Source organism: Oenanthe melanoleuca, chromosome 15 (assembly GCF_029582105.1).
Source record: "Oenanthe melanoleuca isolate GR-GAL-2019-014 chromosome 15, OMel1.0, whole genome shotgun sequence".
Lineage (NCBI taxonomy): Eukaryota > Metazoa > Chordata > Aves > Passeriformes > Muscicapidae > Oenanthe > Oenanthe melanoleuca.
In genome coordinates, this window is record NC_079349.1 from 5,451,142 (window position 1) to 5,469,738 (window position 18,597).

An 18,597-nucleotide genomic window follows, 5' to 3' on the forward strand; every position below is an offset into this window, starting at 1 on the left:
AATTACTTTAGTTTTCATAATGCTCATGTTTGCAGGAATTTTCTAACACTGAAGTCACTCTGGGTAGCACTGTGCTTATTTATGGCATTCTGCAGTTTTCTTCTTGTTTTCACTAGCTGAAGGAAAGCCAGACTTACTCTTTTTCACATAACAGTAAACATTCTGTTACAATGACTAAATTAGTACCCTTCTGTCAATCCATTTGAATTACCACTGTTATTGTTAAACAAGTGATCCCACTCCTTGACATGATAAAAAATATAAAAGAAGTATGAGTAGTTCAGCAGCTGACATTTTTTGTTTAATTTTATTTCCATCCTTCGTATTTTTCTACTCCTAAATTATAGTTTGGCATTTAAGCTTGATAGTTAACCTTCAAAGAGTTCTATTTAATTCTTTGGAAACTGTGATATATAAAAAATTGTTATGTATTTTGCTTTAATTTCCATAACTGGCTAAATATTTCAGTTCTTTTTCTTCTAGTGCTTAAAATGGGACTGTCAGTTTAAGATTTATTTCCAAGATTTCTAGACTGTTTTGGCTAATAATTAATAGTTTATTTCTTAAACTTACACCATTTATTTCAAGTTAAAAAGTAATATATAGAAAATTAATTCAACATTGAACATAAAGAGGACTTAATTGTTTGGTTCATCACATAAAACAAACAATTTTCTGAAATCCCTAGGAATCAGACCTGTCTCTTTTTGATCTCATTGGAATGGAAGACAAAATGACTCATTATGAAGCACAAATGTTGCCAAAACAGAAGGTTACTAGAAAGTTGATTGAAGAAATCTACAGCTCCCCTCCACCACCAGCGAGGCCCAACCCAGTGAAGCTCAAACCAAGCAGGTGTGTACACCTGCACTCCTTCTAAGCTACAGTTACAGCAGGAAAAGGTGGTTCTGCTGCAATCTTTACTGAGTTCTCTCTGCATCTTTGCTAATGGGATTCACACAAAATCTCAGGCTTACCTTTACATTTAATTTTCCTCTTGCTTTCATGTTTACCTGAAAATAATTCTCTGAGGCATGCAGTTCCATTTGAATGGATTGATGGATTTCCCATAGTTCTCACTTCAGCAGCAGATGAACTTTGTTCTTGAACCTTGCTTATGGCAATTGAGTGTTGTTTTGCAGAATTAGCATGAGGATAATTCAAGACTAAGTTGGGCTTGCAGTGTCAGCTGTGCTCTCACTGTTGTGGAAGAGACATAAGAGGTTTTATAGCAGTACATTTTTTAAAAGTATTTTTCTTCTAGTGAAGTAGTGTTCTCAAAGTAATGTAGAACTGTTTTTCTAAAGCAAGAGAGCTGCCTGTCAGCTACCTGCTGACCTGCAGCATGTTCATGTCTCTCTGGATATTATATGGGAGCTGTTTTTTTCAGGTATCTTCTTTTCCCAGATATTGACCTAGCCTCTTTAAGATGTTTGTTCTAATTCTGAAGCATCCTGCATTAAACTGGGTGTATAATAATGAAAGTTTTCTTTGTTGGATTTAGCAAAATCACTTTCTACAGTGTTTACTCAGGAAGCTTGTGAGGTGATGAGCCTTGCCAGCTTCAGCCATGTGCAGGAAGTTTATATGTTCCTTGGGGGATAGAATTTGTTTCTAAAGGCCAAACTATGATCTTCCTATAGACTTTGACTTTTCCTGCTCTTGCCAGGTTGTTCCAGCCCGTTCAGTATGGTCAGAAGCCCGAGGGCAGGACTGTGGTTTTCCCAAGCACTCAAGTGCAGCGCACGGTGACCACGGCGACGGTGACTCAGCAGGGACAAGTGCGAGGCAGGTCCCCCATAGCTACGGTGTCTTCAAATCAAGGTAAGGGACTCAGTGCCACCCTGGTCACCTGCACCTCAGCTTAGACAGATACCAGTTAGTCTGTTTAATAGAACTCCTTTTCCCTCTAGCTTATTGGTCTAGAATACTAATGGCTTAAAAGTACCAACAGACTAATTGCCAGTAAAATTCCCCACTAGTTTCTCCAGTATGATCTGCCAGTATAATGCCAAACTAAGCTTTGTGTAACCTGTTAGCATATGGAGTAAATATGCCACTGTTGGTATTTAAATCCCGAAGACGTGTAATGTTCTGTCAAAGATGGGAATGTACAGTGCTTCTCTGTGTTTATTTAGCCTTTAAACAATGCTTTCCAAGTAGATAATGTTGTAAAAATAGGATGGAGTAAGAGGTGTGGCTAGAAATCCCAGTCTGTAAGGACAAAGCCGTTCTTGTAGCCGTTTGATTATCCTGTTGGAAGGTTTCTTTTTAATGCAGGTTGTTTAAAAGAGCGGAGTTAAAACCTCTAACAGCTTGCACAAACAACCCTTATTGATTGCAGCTGCAGCAGCACAGTTTCAGACAACTCAGGCTTCCACCAGTGCTCCAAGACACCAGCCCGCAGCGACCTTCACCACAGCAACTAGCGCAGCCAACCCTGTGAAACCGCGGGGCCAGACCTCTGCGCCGGCCCCGCAGCCGGGCCAGCCCCAGCCACAGCCACAGCCCCCCCCGCACACCATCCAACAGAGTGTGCTGCCTCAGAGGCTCGTACTGACCTCTCAGGCCCAGGCACGGTTGCCTAGTAAGTGGCCTCCCCTTTCAAGGTTTCTCCCACCTTTGTACTACAATGAGGTTAAGTTACTAGGCACCCTAAAAATGTGTACAGAATCGTTGTTTTTTTTTCACTCTTCTGATTAGCCTTGCTCAGTACGTTGCTTATGACCAAGGAAAATCGAAAATTGGATAAGAAACAATAGAATTGCTGTGGACATACATTAGTGGTGTCAACTTAATCTCCTATTTCTGCATGTTTCTTCTGCTGGCAAGACTTCCTTCAGACCAAATGTTTTAGCTCTCTCCTAATTATTCCTTTCATGTTAAACACTAATCCATCTGCTAAAGGCCTCTCTGGCAGAGAGGAGCGTCGCCACTGTTAGGCAGAGAAAAGCGATGAGGCTTTGCTTTAAGGTTGTGTGTGCACTGCCTATTAGCATGTGTAGAGAGTACTGAGCACTGATGTATTAATTTTATCTCTGGGGTAATGCACTGCCTTTACAAAAGCTGAATTTTCACACCAGTATTTTCTCAATATCGTAAAACTTAACGCTGAAATGCCTCTAACCTTTCTGCATTTAAATCACAAAAAGCTTGGTCCTTGCCACATCTAAGCTTTTTGGTTTGTCTAAATGCAGATTGCTTAAAATAAATCACGTTTCATCAGCAAATTTCAAATTTGTATTTAATGTGCCACACATAGGAATGTTTTAATTTCTTCCTTAAACCTTCCTTCATGCTCTTGAAAAGGCAGTGAAAATCACTTTAATGTCTATACTTGTTCTGTTACAAAGTGTCACATGAGTTTTCAGGTAGCTCTTAACTTTTTTGCTAATGAAAGTGATAATTTCTAAAATGTTGATGTTCTTACCCTTTAAACAATCAGCTTCTTTCCAGTTTGTCCAACAAATATAGAAAGCAATACCTGCTTAACTTTTATATGACACTTTTGATGCACTAAGTATAATTATGCATGGAAGGCGCTTCAGCACCAGTTTACTAACCAAAATGTAGAATTGTGAATATTGAACAACTCGCCTCCCAGTTTGATTTTTTTTTTTTAATGCCTGTTTCCCTCCTTCACAGGTGGTGAGGTAGTAAAAATAGCCCAGCTGGCTTCTATAGCAGGAGCACAAGGCAGGATTGCTCAGCCAGAGACCCCAGTGACTCTACAGTTCCAAGGGAACAAGTTCACTTTGTCACACAGTCAGCTCCGCCAGCTCACTGCAGGGCAGCCCCTGCAGCTACAAGGTACTTAGTTCAGCACAGGCATTTTCTATTATTCAAAATGCTCATGTTTTGATATGGGCACACACTCCTTATTGCTGGAGATTTTTCCATGCCCAGTGGTTTTACTGTCCTGCTCTTCCTATTTTCTGTGAGCCAAAGTAGTTCTGGTTTGAAAATAAATTCTTGTCAAATGAAAGACATGGTTACTTCCTTTTTCTGTATTGTATTTAAAAAATGTTATTATTTGATTTGTTTTCACACCCATGCAGTGCAGCTAAAGTAAGGTGAGGTATTATTTGATATAAACTCCCTGCTGAGCAGGAACAGAAAAACTGAGAACATTCTTGGTTTATTCTGAAATTGCGTAAATAATACTTCAAGATTGGTGTGTTTCTGAATTTTGGCCTTGAGCTGAATGCTCTATCTACAATATATTTTGTTCTCAAGTCTCCCTTTCTGGTGGTGTGTATTGCCAAATTTAAGAGAACCTGCACATCTTGATTCTCTGTGGCCAACAAAATAAATAGAGGGAATGTTAAGTGAAGACTTTTTTGTTTGATTAGATTTTGTCCAAGTTCTGTATAAATACCTAGATTAGAATGATACCTCTATAACATAAAGCTCCTCTTCAGCTATGAATACTTGGTTGGTACTCACTTATTTTGGCAGATTGGTGTAATGAACGTGCCTGGTAGAATTTAACATAGTTTGAAGCAGTAATGATCAGCATGCAATAGTAATAGATTTTGCTAGAGAACACTAATTCTTTTCCACCCTAATGTGTGTTAAAATCCTCCACTGCAGGAAGTGTCCTTCAGATTGTGTCAGCCCCTGGGCAGCAGTACCTGAGGCCTCAGGGCCCCGTGGTCATGCAGACGGTTTCCCAAGCAGGAACTGTGCAGAATGCCCTGAATGCTTTAGGAAACCAGCACCAGGCAGGTGTCCCAACTTCCACTGCAGTCACACAGCAAGGTGGGTTTTCCAGCCTGAAGAAATGTCTCTGTTGAAATATTCAGTTGCTAAAATCACATTCATATATAACTCCAAATTGTTGCAGATCACTATTCTGCAAGTTGAGCTCAGAAGTGGGTAAACTATGAGGCAGATCCTTCCAGTTTTTACCTGGTGTGTACAAAAGTTGTAAGAAAATTTTTGATTCAAACTTGTGAGAGCGTGTAACTTAATTACAGATTTTTTTTTTTTTTACCAGTTTTGCCTTTGGTCAATTTTTTTTTTTTTTTCCGGAAGAACTAAATTTTAAATACTTTGTTCATTTTTGCAAGGAAAAATGTGGTAACTTTTTATACTGCAGAGAATGTCCAGTGGTTCTCTCCATTTTTCCACATTGATTTTGCTTTCAAACTACAGTTTTCCCTCTTCAAATGTTGCTTAGGTATTTCGTGCCTAGCTGTAAAAGTGATAATTTCCTTGCTTAAAAACACAACCAAAAATAATGGAGAAAAGAATGAATTTATAACAAAATAGCAGATTATTAAATGAAGATAAATATAACACTAGGAGTTAATTCCCTGAAAATTGCCATCTGGTGTAATTTTCTTGGGATATAAAAAACCATTCCTTCAAAATGGTGTGATGTTCTTACACACTGTAGTTAACTGTCTGGGTAATCATCTGCTAACAGTTCAAATCACAAGAATGTTACTGAGATTCCATCATATGATTTCACCAATTTGTAGATAGACTCGATGTGTTTTCTGAAAAATCTTAGATGATTTGCTCAAAACAAGTTAAAGCAATCTTTTCCTGAACTAGAACATTTTCTATTTTCTATTGTGTTCATAATAACATTTTCTAAATGTCAATGTGTATTGCACCATACATTATATTTTGAATAAAGTCTAAATGGAGCACTGCACTTTGCTTTGTACAAAGTAAAATTCCATTGATCTATCTTGGATTTTTGTGAGAACAATTAGTGTAAATATATGTCAGAGATCTGATGCATGAAAAAGCACAAATTTGCAATACTCAGTGGACATTTAGACTAAAAATTTGTCTGCAGTAATGATGTGTTACAACTATGAAATGTCTTCTTGTTGAAAATAATAGAGACCAATTTTCAGATGAATAAATATATAAACACAAGGTTTATCCTCAGTTTGTATTCCAGGTAGAGCTACAGTTACTAATTTGCCATCTGGTGACATGGGAGCAGTGTTAAAACCAGCACCTTTGCATGGACAGTCACAGGTACTCAATTTTTATTTTCTTGTGGAAACACAGCTTTTCAGATTCAGTATTAAGTCTGTGTAATAGTTGAAAGCTATACTTTACAAAGCTGGAATTAATTAGGAACTTTGATGATTACAGAGTAGGTAAATATCCCAACTTCTGTCTATGTTTTAGGGTGGCAGATCTGATGCATTCGCATTTGTAATCCATAGATAAAATAATCTGGTGTATAAAAGCAGCTGACAGCTTTCTTGTAACTGTAATATATTTTAATTATGTAGTAATGCAAAAATAAAGTCGTGTTATTTTTGTGTTTTGATCACAATGACAATTTGGCAATTTTTTATGATTACTAATCTTAAGTTTTTAGAAAAGATACTCAAACAACCTACAAAGCATTGGAAAACATTAAGAATATATCAAAAGCTATGAAAATGTGCTTTTAAAAAGCAATAAGTACTAAACTAAGGTAGAATTGACTCTTTATTATGAGCTGAATTCACATTCAGCTGTAGTCTTTAGATTTTATCTGAAGTGTATATCTTTAGGAACTGGTCTAAGTAGTAGTTCTACTTTAAGATCTATACTCTGACCCTGATAATTTCATTCTAAAGAACCTCAAACCCCTCATTTATTGTGCTGAGCAGCAAATGTGGTTTTCATTCACCTTCTCTTGGCAAAGGAGACGTACGAGGAGAAGAACCGGCTCCTGAAGGAGCGCCTGGACCGGATCTTCAGCGGCAACGAGCGGCGCTGCTGGCGCGCGCCGGTGTACGGCCGGGACGTGCTGAGTGCTTGCTCCCTGGCTGGGCACAGGAAGGCCCCCCAGCTGCCTTCCAGTGAGGGCAACAGCTGGAGGTGGGCTGGCTTTGTCAACTGCTGCCTTTCCTCAAGTGCCTGCGGAGGCCCCAGTAACCCCTTGCGGGAAATGATCCTGGCTTTGATTCAGCAGCAGGAATCTCTAAAGGATCTTGTTAACAGGTAATGTGTGACTCTGCTAACAAGCCTTTACACTTTTCTAAAAGGCTTAATACCTTGTTTCTGTTGATGAGCTAATTTGGTTTAGACTGGTTTATTTAGCAGTAAATGGTGTGCAGCATGTAAGTAAAAATAAGACACTTCTGTTTCCTTTGGATCTTTATAAATGTTTTCAGTGCTTCTTTCCTACTTTCAAGCCCAAGTGACCATACTTAGGTATTCTTATGCTTTGGATTTACTTAAATAGGTACCACTTGGACCCAACTAACAAGAGTTAAAACCCAGAAATGCAGGCAGAAGCTAGTTTAACCAAGACTGACTTTTATTGCTGTGCCTATTGATTACTGATGATCATTTTGTGTGTAGCTTTTAAAATCGGTATTGCCTTGTTTTGATGCTTTTCACAGGGCTCTCTTCGTGTTGCCAGCTGCAGTTGCTGCTCCCCCATGTTTCTATGTAGCAAATCCTCCCCCTTCATACAGTCACAGGCTGAAACTCCTTAAGCATAGCCTGAGGCAGAAGGCAGCTCCACACCTGCATCAGTTACAGCAGCTCACAACTCCTCAATTGCTGCAGTTCCCTGACCTCAGGCTGGTGCAGTATGACTCAGGTAAAGGACATTTACTGACAAGATTTCAGTCATTTCCTCTATCACTTGAATGGAATTTCTAGATAAAACTATTTTTGGTTTTTCTGTTTGAATTGTAGGAAAATTAGAAGCTCTTGCTGTCTTGCTTCAGAAGTTGAAATCTGAAGGGCGCCGTGTGCTGATTTTGTCACAGATGATTCTGATGCTGGACATACTGGAGTTGTTCCTGAATTTCCATTTCCTCACCTTTGTGAGGATTGATGAATATGCCAACCAGGAGCAACGGCAGGTAGGTGTGCCCTACCAGCTGCCCACTGGTCAAGCAACATGTGCTGCCCAGGCTTTTATACACTACAGCAGGGAAAGGAGTTGTGCCTCGTTTTGTACTCAGTTTGAAACACTTGATGTGTTTTTATCCATTTTTTTATAAGGCTATAATGAATTTGGTTTGGCATTTTATTTTGGTGTATGGTTTATTTACTCCTTGCTTTTATTCTGTTTATGTAGGAGCTGATGAAAATTTTCAACAGAGACAAGCGCATTTTCTGTGCCATCCTCTCCTCTCACAGCCGTTCCACGGGAGTCAATCTTGTCGAGGCAGACACTGTTGTGTTCTATGACAATGATCTGAACCCAGTGATGGATGCTAAAGCTCAGGAATGGTGTGACAGAATTGGAAGATGTAAAGATATCCATATATACAGGTGATGGTGACAGTCAACAGCTGCTCTTTAACATGTTTTAATGTGAGGTTAGTTCAGATAGAGCTGCCCTGTGTGATCTGGAATAAAATAGAAACAGTACTGAAAACCACCTGCCTTCAATAAAAAAGATGCCAGGATATCCTATGAAAAAGTGTGGGGGGTTTAACACCAAATGTAATAAATTGATCATACCTGCATGGGTTTTGTCTGTTGTGTACATGGAATTTTTTAAGGAATCCTTTTTATTGTTGATGGAGTTTTGGTTTTTCTTTTTTTGTTGTTTTGTTTTTGTTTTTAAATTACATAAATTATTAAAAGAAAGCTCTAATGTAGAGGTGGTAGTGTGTTTTTTTCTGGGCCTGTACCATAACTAAGAAACTCCCACATACCACCACATTTTAAGTGTTTAGTGGTATTCTCTAAGGACAGTTTGCCTTTTTGTTTCTAAAAGCTGGTTTGGAAATGACTTACCAGATTTCTACCTTTTTTTCTATTTTTTTTAGGCTTGTCAGTGGTAATTCTGTAGAAGAAAAACTTTTGAAAAATGGCACGAAGGACTTGATCAGAGAAGTAGCTGCTCAGGGAAATGACTATTCAATGGCCTTTTTAACACAGGTAAGTTAATATTCAGAATGCATTGAACCACCCATGTTGCAGTGTTTAATGAATTCAAGCATCTGTGTTGGAGTGTTTAATAGCAGTTTAGTAGAAGTCTGTCTGGGCTAGAATTAATAAGAAAGCATATTGGATTTCATGATTGCTTGAACTCTCAGTGTTGGGGCCACATTCTTTCAAATGTTGTCCATCTGTTTTGTTCTGCTATTTGCATAGTGATGCACAGGCATCACCCATGACTTGATATATTGTTGTTTCTTCACCCTGCTGCAAAATTTTGCAGAGCTTGTAAGGGTGAAAGTCTCAACAGCTTTAAAAATGTGAAATAGGTTTGGATTTTTGGAGAAATAGGCTTTGAATTGCTGCTCTGAAGATACATGAGGAAGGGATGGTGGTGGTGAAGCCAGACTATCCCAGCTGGCACTCCTGATATATAAAAAACCAGAATACTCACAAAAACTGAGTGTATTTCTCTTTTTTCCTTCTATTTACCAAGCAAACAATTCAGGAATTGTTTGAGGTTCATTCTCCTATGGAGGATTCTGGATTTAGAGTGAAAGCAGAAGAATTTGTAGTACTTTCTCAAGAGCCGTCTCCAGCAGAAAATATTTCACCTAAAGTTGCAAGACCATTCATAGAGGTAATGATTAACACACACATTAAAAATACAGATGTGCAACATTAATATTAAACAGCTAACTCATCCCATATTATTGGGGTAAATTCTGTCAGTCTGGTTTTTTGGTAGTTTTAATGCTCTTTTGTCATTTGCCTTGTGACAAAACTTCCAAAAGTCCAAAACAAGTTTTTTAATTTCTGGGACTGTTTCTCTTCCTGCAGCAGGAGAGACTTACTCCAGAAATTTGTGTTGCATTTCAGTGAACTCCTTATGGAGTTTCTTTCCATATTTTTGAAGTTTTAATTATTTTTAAAATGTATCTCTCTGAAAGGCCCTCAACAGCATTGAACGGGAGGATGAAGAGTCAAATGATCAGATACAAGAAATAGGATCTGAGTCAAGCATTGAACCTTTAATCTCAGAGCTCTGTGAGACAAAATACAATGAAGAACCCTCACAGCTGCAGGAGTTAGTTGCTGTTGTGGATCAGGTACCATGACTTCCCTTGAATATCTGGCTAAAAAGAAATGTTTTGTTCAAATGTTTAAATTTCTTTGCAGTCTGACCTTAAAGCAACTCTGTTGTTTCTCCCATTAAATGGAAAGGAGATCTCCCGCTGATTTAAAATGTTAAGATGAGTTTTGAGGAGAGCTTTGATACTTCATGTAACATTTCTTTTATTATCCTCAAAGTAACATTTTCTTCCCTTTGATGCTTCCCTCAGCTGACTCCAATTGAGAAGTATGCTTTGAATTATCTGGAGCTCTTCCACGGTTCAGTTGATGACAATGAGCCACGGTTAAGTGAGGTAAAACAAATCTTTCTTTTGCATGTTATTCTGTCCCAGAACAACATTTATTATATTTTCAATATAAAATGGAAGTTTCTTTAACGATATGGAATATAGTGTAGGCTCTTGTAAGATTTTTTTTTTTACTATACCTTATGAGCAGCATACTGTCGTAGAGAAAGCTCATTATTTTGGGATTCTCTGGGTTAAGCAGCTGTCAGTTCTTAATTTCTTTTTTATAAGATGGGAATTGCTTTCAGCCTGGCTCAGCAAATATTTGTTGTACTCCATTGATAGCAGGGGAAAAAATTTCATTAATTTCAGTGAGCCTGTGTTCTGGTTGTCTTCATTGTTTAACTGAAATTCTTTGATTGCTTTATCTTGATGGTTTAAAAACTCTCAACAAAGACCAAGAAATGTCTTCTAAATGATTGTGAAAGTATCTGTTAAGAAATTGCTATAAGATTCCTGTGTCTGAAAATGTCAAAGTTCAAGGCATTTATCCATAAAATTACAAATTGATGGCTTCTAATCCAGTGTCTGTTACTGTATAACGTTTCTAAGGAGTCTGACTTTAATCTAGATGGAGCTGAAAACTGCAAAGAAAGCCTGGGAAGTCCAGCATATGAAGGAGTTAAAGGAAAGAGAGCAAAAAATGCTTTGGGATGATGAAGAGGAACTTCTGACTTACACTCGGGAGGATGCGTACAACAAAGTAATTGCTGATTAGTCTTGTTTTTCTAAATAGTTGTTTCTTAGTAGTTACTCTGAGAATACCTTTACTCTTCAGGTTTCAGTTGGAGCATTTAAATTATGTTCTCTTTTTGCTGTGTAGGAATATGTCTATGAAGGTCCAGATGGACAAACTGAAATTATGCCAGTAAGTAAAAGTAACACCAGGCAGCCTAAGCAGGCTTTTTATTTTATGAAACGTAAAGATCAGTGGAGAGTTAACATTGCAGTAATTACAAACTTTATTCTGTGCAGCTCTGGACTCCTCCTACTCCACCTCAGGATGACAATGATATCTACATAGATTCTGTTATGTGCCTGATGTATGATACCACCCCTATTCCAGAGTCAAAACTGCCTCCAGTGTATGTGAGGAAGGAGCGTAAACGACACAAAACAGATCCCTCTGGTGAGTGCATGCTCAAAACTGTTCTGAGATTTATTGATGAAAGTTTAAAAAAATCAGGGGATTTTCATACCTCCTATATGTCTGGTCCAGTAAAGATCAAATTTGCATGTTTGAAGGGATGAAAATTCTTGACTCACCATGGCCTTGAAGCAGTAGAATCACTGGAAGACCCAGTTCTTATAGTGGGTCTTCTCTTTAGACATAAAGATGTTCTTAAAAGGACAGTTTTAGAAAGCAGACATTCTACTTTGTCAGTTAGGACAGGACTGGTCCTACTTTATAACAGGCTCTGTTCAGTTCCTGGCTGTGCTTTTCAGAGGCAGTGGGGAGTACTCTGTACATGTATGAGCTTTTTGCAGCTGTAGACAGAGGAGTCAAAGAATGACAGTATTACCAATAATGTTTTCTTTTTTATCTTAACAGCAGGTAGAAAGAAGAAGCAACGTCATGGGGAGACAGTTATCCCACCTCGTTCACTCTTTGATCGAGCAACTCCAGGAATGTTGAAAATGCGCCGAGAGGGAAAAGAGCAGAAGAAGAACATCTTGTTGAAACAACAGACACAGTTTGCAAAGCCTTTGCCAACTCTTGTCAAACCTGCTACTGAGGCTGGACAGGACAATCCAGAGTGGTTGATCAGCGAAGACTGGGCACTTCTGCAGGTCAGATGACATCTGCAGCTTTTTCTGTCATTCTGGTTTTATTCCTGCACTTTATCTCTTCAAGGTTATTTCTAATTTTTAATGGCATTTTGCTGTTGTAACTCAGAACAGATTGCCTGTCATTTGTGCTCCTCTAAGGAGAAATTAAAGGCTAAACTACAAAATGTATAATTAAGCCCTATTGTTTCAGAAGCTGCTTACTATTATTCAGATTAATTGTGCTGCCTGGACACTGGGTAATGGAGCTAAGGTTCTTCCCACCTTTGGGGGGAGAGCAGTGCTTGAGTAGCAGCTCTTTGTCCCTCTTATACCAATCTCCAGCTGTTTTCCTGCACATCAGTCAGCATTAAGGCACTTCATGCTTGTTTATTCTCTGTGACTGTAGCTGAGCACAGAGCCCTGAGCTGTCCCACTGTAGCAATGGTGTCTGGGCACACACAGGTAAGGGAAGGTTTGGAAAATGACAACGACTTGTCACCTGATGCATTTGTACCTTTCTCTGTTGCAGGCAGTGAAGCAGCTGCTGGAGCTTCCTTTAAACCTTGCTGTTGTGTCACCAGCACACACTCCCAACTGGGACCTGGTCAGTGATGTTGTAAACTCCTGCAGCAGAGTCTATCGCTCGCCCAAGCAGTGCCGCAACCGCTACGAGAATGTCATAATCCCCCGGGAGGAAGGAAAGGTGAGTTCACGTGCAATGATGCATCTTTTTTTTACCTTAAGTTGTAGAGTTTTTTTTCCTTATCTCCATAAACACTTGTTTTTTGTTAAACGTTTCAACAGTGTAAATAAATAACTTTAAAAAGATCTTTTTAAATTATTCTCATCAGGATTTCCACTTATTTTATGTGATTTCTTTGAAAAGAAAAAGCACCTGAACAAAATCTTCCGCAAAAGATCATCTAACTTTCCTTCTTATTTTACAGCTAATGTACGAAGCTAATCCTAAAAAGAAGACAAAAAGTATTTATAAGGTGTGCATTGGTATTCTTTCAAAATCAAATCTAGACACTGTGGTATTTAGCAGCAATGGAGGTGGGCAGATAATTCATATGAGATCCATGTTGAGTGTTACTTGAGTTCTGAAACATCAATTAAAATTCCAAATTTATTTTTCCTTTCTTTGTTGATACAGTGGATTGACACCAGACTTCAGCTTTTGGATTTGATAGATAAATTTTAGATCATGCAAGAAGTTTGTGATTTCACTTAAACTGTAGTTGGCATTTTTCCACCAAATCACCACCATGTATCTTATCCTGAGGATATTTAAGATCTGTAAGAATGAACTTCATGCTAGAGTCTAAGTGGATTACAAATGCATAGTGAATTTGATGCCTGAAAGACCTTTTAGTAAATGAGGATGATAGGATGCTTCAGAAACACAAACAAATTCCATGACTGTGAACACCTTCTTCCAAACCACACAGCAATTTAGTGACAGAGTTGGGTGGAGAATCCAGAACTTCTGGCTGTAGTCCCATTCTGTGACTACTAAGGAGGTTTGTCCCTGGCTGGCAGTTTCTGCTTAGGAGAAGCCAAATGTTAGACTGGCATGGTGTGTGGATGTTAACCTAGCTTTGTTGGGAGAGCAGTGCAGTGATGGTTTTGTTTTATTATCTTATGTGTGCGCTATGCATAACTATAAACTAATGGGCTCTTGGTTTGGGTAATGAATTAAACTTACAAAATCTAAACTAAAGCAAAGATTCTTTCTCAAATTAGAGTTTGCCATTTTGTATGTCCCCAAGTGCTGATGCCAGTGTGACCGTGAGAACTGCTCCTTATTTTGCTCTTTCTTTATACATTTCCCATAGAGTTTTGTGTGACAGTAAGTTATCAGTGGCACGAGGCAGGAACCAGTCTGTGATAGATATGTTGGAGAGTGTTTTTAAATAATCTACGAGCGCGCCTTGTGTTTAAACATAGACAAAATGCCCTGCTGGGTGAGTTTGCAATTGAAAGTTGGTTTGTTTTCTCTTTTTAGACTAAAAACAGTCGCCCACTTCGTACCAATCAGATCTATGCTCAGGATGAGGGTGCAACCCACACACAGCTTTATACTAATCATTTTGAGATGATGAAAATGATTGCAGGGAAAAGAAGTCCACCTATCAAACCTCTGTAAGTTTATCTGGGATCATTTGATCCCCTGTCACCACAAATCTCCTGGAAACTGTTTTAAGTGGCTCTCGAGACCCAGAGTTATTCTACAGGCTGTTTCTCTGTTCTTGATTTCTCTCAGTGTGTTCTGTGTTATTGGAAAAATCTTCATATTTCATGTGTTTGGGTCTTACTGCTGAAATTTGCTCTTTGTCATTAAGAGCAGAACTGCACTCATTTGGGGTTTTTTTTTATTGACTTTATATCTATCCATTTGCCTGAATTGTAAACAATTTGCTTTCTATGCTGTTTAGTAGTACATTCTTTTCTGTGTATCTTTCTACAGTTTTTTTTTGTATTTATTTATTATTTACTCTGAGTCTTTCTTAAATGTCAGTGTGTATGCAGGCTCCGGTGGTGGGAATATCATGGACACTTAACAAAAATGGAGTATTATATGCTAAAATATGTGAAATGAAATAATGTTTTTAAGGTTTTTCTGTCTCCAGTAATACAGTTTTGCTCAATTTCAGGCTTGGCATGAATCCTTTCCAGAAGAATCCAAAGCATGCATCAGTGCTTGCAGAAAGGTGAGCACTCTCTGTCTTGAAGGCTTATAAATTGCATAAAAGTGCTCTTTTTTCTTTTCCTTTTTTTTTAGGTTTCAGTTATTTCTAAATGTTGTGTGTTTTGTCTTATTATTGTTTCTAGTGGAATCAACTATGATAAGCCCCTCCCTCCGATTCAAGTCGCATCCCTCCGAGCAGAGCGCATTGCCAAAGAGAAAAAGGTATGGTCCCCATCTCTGCTGCACAAATGACTGCAGTAATTAAAAAATCAGGCAGCAGATGAGGTACCAGCAAAGCTGCCTCCTGGGAGAATATGGCAGTACAGTGGATGTTACGAGCAGCTGCACGTTGTTCATGTACAGGGGTTTAGATAACCAAGGCCCTTTCCTTGGGCCTCTTGTCACACTCAGACCCCTTAAACAATGAGGAGCATGTTTTTGCAAAAGATACTAAAATGTGTAAAAATCTCATTTAATTCTTGACCATTCTGTAGCCTCATTTCTTATATTATTCAGTAAGAGCTACTTGTCCTTTCTTGTGGATATTAAGTTGCTTGTTGTGCTATGCTCTAAGCCATAAAACCATGAGAAAAGCTTGTAGTTTGAAATGAGTCAGGCTGTGTAACCTGGACTTGGAAAGCAAAGGCAGCTCTGTGGGCTGTCTCTGGTTGGAATTAAAGGGGTTTTTTGGATAGAAATAAAGAAATTTTGTCTGTTGCTTTATTTTGTTTCCAAACCAACCACATGTTGCTTGTTCCATGCTTGAAGGCTGAAGGTGCCCCTTGCTTTGCAGGCGCTGGCGGAGCAGCAGAGGGCCCAGCAGCAGACGGGCCCCCAGCCCCAGCAGCCCCAGGCTGGCCAGCAGCCCCCCCAGCAGCCCCCCGTGCAGCAGGCCCAGGCCCAGCCACAAGCACAGGCTCAGGCACAGGTAGTTCAGCAGCCACAGGCAGTGGTGCAGACTGCAGTCACTACTGTGGCCAACACAGCAGTATTGGTAAGAAAGGGAGAGTTCTGATGTAGTAACTTCAGTTCTTCTGTGTGTCCTGTGTTTGTGTCGTGTTTTCTCTGGAAGGAGAATTTTAGGTCAGTATTAGTGAGATCAAATGTATTTTTTCTTGTTTGCTTTCCCTGGTTATGCTGGGTATCATCAGATTCCCTGATTTGTTAAGACTATTCATACCATTGTAGCGACAGGTCTTGGCATTCTGAGGTGGAAAAACACCATGCAAAGATGGTTTTTCCTTTTTTACTTTAGACTTTCATTTAATGAAGTCTGAATGAATGGATGTACATGGTCAAAAAGAAGTATTTGTACAGAGAACTTGCAGAATACAGAGAATAAAAGAGAATGTAGCTGTAAGAAATACTCAGAACTTAAAAACCAAAGATTCATTAACCTTTGCAAGGCAAGTGAAAAGATGCATCCTGCAGGAAGTACCATGATACTTTTAGTGTAAATCTGTGCAGTTTTCATGTCTTCCCTAAATCTAGAGTCTGAATGAGTCTGATGACTGGTCTGTGGCTTTTATATTTAGAGCTAATCCAGTTTGCATAGTAATATGTGTAGGCAGTGGTGGATTTATTTTCCTTGTTGAAGAGCAAGAATACAATATCTTTTGCAGAAGGACACAGAGGATGTGTTCTGACCCACAAGCATTGCTGTGTATGAAGTGCTCAGTGATGTTCCTGTATGAGTGGTTGTCTGTGGTGTGCCAGAGTAAGGTATTGCTCCCTTCTTCTGCTAACAGGGATATCCAGTGACCAGGGTTTACCACACACTTGGCTGGTCTACAATTGCTCATTAGTGAGGCAGAATCCTGACACATGTATGCATTAGTTATTAGTGATCTGTAGAGTCAATGATCAATGGCAGAAATCTCTGTGTTCCATTTCATTTTTCTTATTTTGTCACTTCTGGAGTACAGCATTGTGTTAAGCAATGCTCAGTTTTCTTTTATTGATTTTCTGAACTGTTACCTTAATTGTCTTCTAATTAGGCAGGCACCATCAAAACAGCGGTGACAGGGACGAGCATCCAGACTGGTAAGGAGACTTTATAATTGTGCATAGGAGGTGATGGGACACTGGGATTTTCACTTTCAGAATCTCACATGTAATCCTGGCTTGCTTTCAGCTACAGTGAGTGGAAATGTGATTGTGAACACTGTTGCTGGGGTCCCTGCTGCTACTTTCCAGCCCATCAATAAACGTCTGGCCTCACCTGTTATACCTGGGACGCTGACTGTGAGTAGATGTTGTCACTAGTTGTGTCCCTGGACACACTGGGTTGCATGTTTTATCAGCATAGCTTTCCATGTTGTTAGAAATTCTGCTTCTTGCAAATGCCATGTGCATCTTGGGGTTCTTTATCAACATCAGAACACTGATGGTTTATCAGAAAAAAAGTGCTTAATACTGTTAAAAATAGTTTATAGGCAAGTGCTGCTAAAAGCAGTGTATTACATCATTAATGTTTTCAGCCTGTAACTGTTTTGTGCTTTATTAATTATGATCTTTATGTTAATGGTTTAAGGCTATGGAAGATAAAGCAAAATACTGAAAGGTACTAAAATCAGTTGTCCATAATGGAGTGAACAGTTTGGTGATCAGCCTGTTGGAAGAGGATTTAACTGCATGCTGGTTTTAAGATGCATCCAAACAGATGTGTTAGACAGATCTGGGGCCTTTCTTACTTTTGCAATTTTTTAAAATTGCCTAGAAGGCAGTTCCACTTGCAGAAGGTTCCATAGCAGTGTGAGCGGCGTGGGGAGGGAGCAGTAAGGGCTGTGCTCCCTTGCAGAGCTCAGGAGGAGCAGTAGGAGCTGTGTTCCCTTGCAGAGCTCAGGAGGGAGCAGTAGGAGCTGTGCTCCCTTCCAGAGCTCAGGAGGGAGCAGTAAGGGCTGTGTCCCTTGCAGAGCTCGGGAGGAGCAGTAAGGCTGTGTTCCCTTGCAGAGCTCAGGAGGAGCAGTAAGGCTGTGTTCCCTTGCAGAGCTCAGGAGGAGCAGTAAGGCTGTGCTCCCTTCCAGAGCTCAGGAGGGAGCAGTAAGGGCTGTGCTCCCTTGCAGAGCTCAGGAGGAGCAGTAGGAGCTGTGCTCCCTTGCAGAGCTCGGGAGGAGCAGTAAGGGCTGTGCTCCCTTGCAGAGCTCAGGAGGGAGCAGTAAGGGCTGTGCTCCCTTGCAGAGCTCAGGAGGAGCAGTAGGAGCTGTGCTCCCTTGCAGAGCTCAGGAGGGAGCAGTAAGGGCTGTGTCCCTTGCAGAGCTCAGGAGGAGCAGTAAGGGCTGTGCTCCCTTGCAGAGCTCAGAAGGGAGCAGTAAGGGCTGTGTCCCTTGCAGAGCTCGGGAGGAGCAGTAAGGGCTGTGCTCCCTTGCAGAGTTCAGGAGGAGCAGTAAGGGCTGTGCTCCCTTGCAGAGCTCGGGAGGAGCAGTAAGGCTGTGTTCCCTTGCAGAGCTCAGAAGGGAGCAGTAAGGCTGTGTTCCCTTGCAGAGCTCAGGAGGAGCAGTAAGGGCTGTGCTCCCTTGCAGAGCTCAGGAGGAGCAGTAAGGCTGTGCTCCCTTGCAGAGCTCGGGAGGAGCAGTAAGGGCTGGGCTCCCTTGCAGAGCTCAGGAGGAGCAGTAAGGGCTGTGCTCCCTTGCAGAGCTCAGGAGGAGCAGTAAGGGCTGTGCTCCCTTGCAGAGCTCGGGAGGAGCAGTAAGGCTGTGTTCCCTTGCAGAGCTCAGGAGGAGCAGTAAGGCTGTGCTCCCTTGCAGAGCTCAGGAGGAGCAGTAAGGCTGTGTTCCCTTGCAGAGCTCAGGAGGGAGCAGTAAGGGCTGTGTTCCCTTGCAGAGCTCAGGAGGAGCAGTAAGGCTG

At 40.2% G+C, this 18,597-nt stretch overlaps 1 protein-coding gene across 13 annotated transcripts in view; it reads left to right on the forward strand.

Moving 5' to 3' along the window:
- The window catches only part of EP400 (E1A binding protein p400), a 47,782-nt gene that overhangs the window by 21,057 nt on the left and 8,128 nt on the right, over positions 1 to 18,597 (forward strand). For 5 of the 13 annotated variants that reach the window (XM_056504191.1, XM_056504201.1, XM_056504194.1 and 2 more), the window contains 26 exons: positions 689 to 855; positions 1,670 to 1,824; positions 2,345 to 2,587; positions 3,646 to 3,810; positions 4,594 to 4,761; positions 5,909 to 6,000; positions 6,665 to 6,963; positions 7,368 to 7,570; positions 7,669 to 7,838; positions 8,057 to 8,253; positions 8,757 to 8,868; positions 9,365 to 9,508; positions 9,819 to 9,977; positions 10,212 to 10,295; positions 10,861 to 10,992; positions 11,113 to 11,157; positions 11,265 to 11,418; positions 11,842 to 12,080; positions 12,589 to 12,762; positions 13,007 to 13,054; positions 14,068 to 14,204; positions 14,717 to 14,773; positions 14,895 to 14,973; positions 15,545 to 15,745; positions 16,749 to 16,794; positions 16,886 to 16,995. In XM_056504191.1, the coding sequence (XP_056360166.1) occupies positions 689 to 855; positions 1,670 to 1,824; positions 2,345 to 2,587; positions 3,646 to 3,810; positions 4,594 to 4,761; positions 5,909 to 6,000; positions 6,665 to 6,963; positions 7,368 to 7,570; positions 7,669 to 7,838; positions 8,057 to 8,253; positions 8,757 to 8,868; positions 9,365 to 9,508; positions 9,819 to 9,977; positions 10,212 to 10,295; positions 10,861 to 10,992; positions 11,113 to 11,157; positions 11,265 to 11,418; positions 11,842 to 12,080; positions 12,589 to 12,762; positions 13,007 to 13,054; positions 14,068 to 14,204; positions 14,717 to 14,773; positions 14,895 to 14,973; positions 15,545 to 15,745; positions 16,749 to 16,794; positions 16,886 to 16,995 (3,780 nt within the window). The remainder of the gene's footprint in view (positions 1 to 688; positions 856 to 1,669; positions 1,825 to 2,344; positions 2,588 to 3,645; positions 3,811 to 4,593; positions 4,762 to 5,908; positions 6,001 to 6,664; positions 6,964 to 7,367; positions 7,571 to 7,668; positions 7,839 to 8,056; positions 8,254 to 8,756; positions 8,869 to 9,364; positions 9,509 to 9,818; positions 9,978 to 10,211; positions 10,296 to 10,860; positions 10,993 to 11,112; positions 11,158 to 11,264; positions 11,419 to 11,841; positions 12,081 to 12,588; positions 12,763 to 13,006; positions 13,055 to 14,067; positions 14,205 to 14,716; positions 14,774 to 14,894; positions 14,974 to 15,544; positions 15,746 to 16,748; positions 16,795 to 16,885; positions 16,996 to 18,597) is intronic. The other 8 variants (XM_056504198.1, XM_056504199.1, XM_056504200.1 and 5 more) reach the window with 6 other exon arrangements.